At 40.9% G+C, this 3,671-nt stretch overlaps 1 protein-coding gene and 1 non-coding gene across 2 annotated transcripts; both read left to right on the top strand.

Annotated features, from left to right (window-relative positions):
- Window positions 1-1,533: 1,533 nt before the first annotated feature.
- Window positions 1,534-2,855, top strand: LOC135598127 (ribosomal RNA small subunit methyltransferase-like). Its single transcript, XM_065091667.1, has 2 exons — window positions 1,534-1,879; window positions 1,970-2,855. Exons 1-2 carry the CDS (start codon window positions 1,583-1,585, stop codon window positions 2,735-2,737), a joined length of 1,065 nt encoding a protein of 354 aa, XP_064947739.1. The 5' UTR covers window positions 1,534-1,582; the 3' UTR covers window positions 2,738-2,855.
- A 734-nt stretch (window positions 2,856-3,589) lies between these two features.
- On the top strand, window positions 3,590-3,671 carry TRNAS-AGA (transfer RNA serine (anticodon AGA)). The gene has a single exon. It is a non-coding gene; the product is annotated as a tRNA-Ser (tRNA).

Below are 3,671 nucleotides of genomic sequence, written 5' to 3'. Positions count from 1 at the left end.
TATCAGGTAAGGCATCCTCTCAACCCAAGTCTTATATTTATTGAAAAAAATATTAATTTTTTTTATTATATGAGAGTAATATAAATATAAGATAAAAAACATATTTTCTTGAGTTCAATCTGAACCCAAATCCGATATCCTTGTATTTTTCTTCAAATAAATCTAAAAAAAATGTAATTTTTTTAAATTTCTCTTAGATTTACTAAAGAAAGTTAGGATTCAGAAAGTTAAAACGCTTATATACTCACTCTCTTAGATAAATATTATACGAAAAAAAAAATATTTATAAATGTACTTGAGACCCTTCCTTATATAAAACACCCGAGAGTAGAGTGAGATAAGATTTTATTTTATAAGAATATTTTATTTATCAAGTAAAATTCTTTTTCGACTTTTCATTCTAGTAATTTATCCTCCCAATAATCTATTTTTAATTAAAAATTTATGATCAAATATGTTCTTGAATTAATGATCTGCTGAATGAATGATCTGCTAACCATGGGCAAGAAGACGGAGGAGGATCAGTTGCTGCAGCTTTGGAGCTCGAGTCATGCAATCAGATACACAGTGGGAAGAAGCCTAATGGTGACATCAACAATTCGTGTTGTCCTTTTCATCCCCTTTTTAAGCACCAAAGCTCATGCCTACTTCTACCAACAGGTTGTGTGTGCCACCACCATTCACTAACTATTATCCTCAGAGCTGCTCAACCGTGAGGGAGCTTTTCATTCAATTATTACAACAGTCCACAAGAGTACGTATGACGTTGCCATTTCTATAAAGAAACACCATTCCACTACATGAAATCCGCAAAGATGATCGCTTGGTCTCTTCTACTTATGCAATCAATCAAGCTTATGCTGAAGCCTGCAGAACTTAAGATGTGATGTCTCATTTGACTTAATGCAGTCTCAATCTTCATCTATTTATCTGTTACCTGTGTATTGACTTGTGATCATCCTTGTTGGTCAAGTTTGGTCACCAACCATGACTTCAATGATAAGAACCTTCCTTCCTCTTATCATTGGTTCAGTCTGAATGCTTTCTTTGACATGTGAAAACAAAGCAAAGGAAAGGGTGTGGCCGGAGAGAATTGTTTCCATAGTTGGGATAATAGCTACAGTACTACAGTGGCATCTCAGTCCAACTCTCCCTATCTTCCAACCCAACTAACCTTTCCTCCTCCCCCACCATACATACATACATACCCAAACAGAGTCGAAGCTTCCAACCAGTTGAGCCAATATGATGACCTGTGGTTTGCCAAGTTTCCTTCATTCACAGGATTGCTACTTTGTGAGTCACGACAGTGATACCATTAGAAAATATAATTTATTTTCATATAATATATATATATATATATATATCATAAAAATAGCTTTTTTTACCTCTTAAAGTGAGTTGATGGATCAGAGGCCGTCAACACAGTTGATGATGGAAGTCTCCACGTAAATGGGCTTTCTTAAAGTGGGCTGTGGTTTTTGTTAGGTCGGTCAAACGAACTGCACCTATAAGGCCCGGCCTTAAACCCTAACCCTAGGCGATGGGCGAGAGGTAAGAGAGACAGAGGAGAGGCGCGGGCATGGCGGGCGGCAAGATCCAGAAGAAGCGCGACCAGCATCGGTGGGGCGGCGGCGTTCCCTTCGAGAAGTCGAAGGGGCAGCACATCCTGAAGAACCCCATGCTGGTGGAGACCATCGTCCACAAGTCCGGGATCAAGCCGACCGACGTCGTCCTCGAGATCGGACCCGGCACTGGGAACCTCACCAAGAAGCTCCTCGAGGTCGCCAAGTCCGTCGTCGCCGTCGAGCTGGACCCGCGCATGGTTCTCGAGCTCAATCGCCGGTTCCAGGGTACTCCTCACTCCAGCCGCCTCAAGGTATCTATCTCCTTTCCATTAATTCCGCCTTCTTTTGCTGAGTTGCTTCTCGAGGCATAATTTGTTTTTCTGATATCTTGAATTGTGTAGCTAATCGAAGGAGATGTTCTCAAGTGCGAGCTTCCCTACTTCGACATGTGCGTAGCCAACATCCCCTACCAGATCTCCTCCCCTCTAACTTTTAAGCTGTTGGCCCACCGTCCGGCCTTCAGGTGTGCTGTCATCATGTTCCAGCGCGAGTTCGCTATGAGATTGGTTGCAAATCCCGGCGATGCTCTCTACTGCCGTCTCTCGGTCAACACTCAACTCCTTGCCCGCGTCTCTCATCTCCTTAAAGTTGGCCGGAACAACTTTAGGCCGCCGCCAAAAGTCGACTCCTCTGTTGTGCGAATAGAGCCTAGGAGACCGCTCCCTCCGGTTAGCTTCAAAGAGTGGGATGGGCTGGTGCGCCTTTGTTTCAACCGGAAGAACAAGACTCTGGGATCCATCTTCCGACAAAAGAGCGTTCTCTCGTTGCTAGAAAGGAATTACAAGACATTGCAAGCCTTGCAAGCCACCCAGAAAGTACAGATGGAGGAGGATAAGGTGTCTTCGGAAGATGTCACAGTTTTGGCAGAGATGATTGAGGAGCTTAGCATGGGCGACGACGACGAGAAAGAGGTGGAGGAGGAGGAGGAGGAGATGGAAGAAGACATTGATCTGGTGGGGGAAGGAGGTGAGAGTTGCAGTTTCAAGGAGAAAGTGTTGAGAGTTCTGAAGCAGGGTGATTTTGCAGAGAAGAGGGCAGCCAAGCTTACACAGGTTGATTTCTTGTACCTGCTTTCGCTCCTCAACAAAGCAGGAATACACTTGTCCTGAACCATTATGGTTTGCATTCTTTCCTTCAATTGTTTTGGATATATATTTCATTCTTTTTCAGGTTCTTAATCTGTCTTTTGCTTTATGAATATACTAAGAGAAAAACTAAGATTATTAACCTGCCACCAGTGGTTTATGTATATATCAGTGATATGGCTTATATATCCACCCTTGCTGGTAAACAAGTCTGGAATTTTCATAATTGTATTTATAGTATATTCAAAGTATCTTTTCTCTCTTCAAAAAAAGAAAGAAAAAGAAGCTGTTTGTATAATAAAGAAGAAAGAGTTCTACCTGAGGTTCAAAGATTAAAATTTTCATCATAATTAGACCATGCAGCATATGACAAACCAAACATTGTGCTGTTGTCTTAGCTTGCAAGATCATAACTATACATGGAAAAATGCTCAGACAAGAGTCGGATGCAAAGAATGATGAAGTGTTGCATCAAGAAGGTATGTGTTTTTTTGTTAGGGTGAATGATTCAAATGACTCGCATATCATATTGTCTTTCTTTATGAAAAAAAATTAAATAAATAAATAACCTACGGCCTAACAGAGGAGCAATCTTATGAACCAGATAGTAGTAGTAATGCACAACAAAACATTAGCTTAATTTCCAGTGTTAACATCGCTAAACATAATACAAATTGCAGGTCGCTAGATAGAGTCGAAGTAATAGTAACGACAAACAATTGACACAAATGATGTAAACTGAAGAAATCATTACAGTAGTCAGCAAAATAAAACTATATGAAATACACGAGAAGGTCTTAAATTTGGTGTTTCTCTATGAAATATCTCCATTGTTATTTTATTAATATATAATACTTTCTACGCTAATTTCATCGAGTGGTCGTGCCGGAGTGGTTATCGGGCATGACTAGAAATCATGTGGGCTTTGCCCGCGCAGGTTCGAATCCTGCCGACCACG

This window comes from Musa acuminata, chromosome BXJ2-1 (assembly GCF_036884655.1).
Source record: "Musa acuminata AAA Group cultivar baxijiao chromosome BXJ2-1, Cavendish_Baxijiao_AAA, whole genome shotgun sequence".
In the NCBI taxonomy this organism is placed as follows: domain Eukaryota; kingdom Viridiplantae; phylum Streptophyta; class Magnoliopsida; order Zingiberales; family Musaceae; genus Musa; species Musa acuminata.
Note: the sequence above shows the minus strand (reverse complement) of the source record. Positions and strands in the feature narration are given on the sequence as shown.

Bases quoted from the DNA above. Each gene is read 5' to 3' on its own strand.
- LOC135598127 (XM_065091667.1), top strand. From the start codon at position 1,583: ATGGCGGGCGGCAAGATCCAGAAGAAGCGCGACCAGCATCGGTGGGGC. The intron at 1,880-1,969 runs GTATCTATCTCC...TGAATTGTGTAG, and splicing joins CTCACTCCAGCCGCCTCAAG to CTAATCGAAGGAGATGTTCT.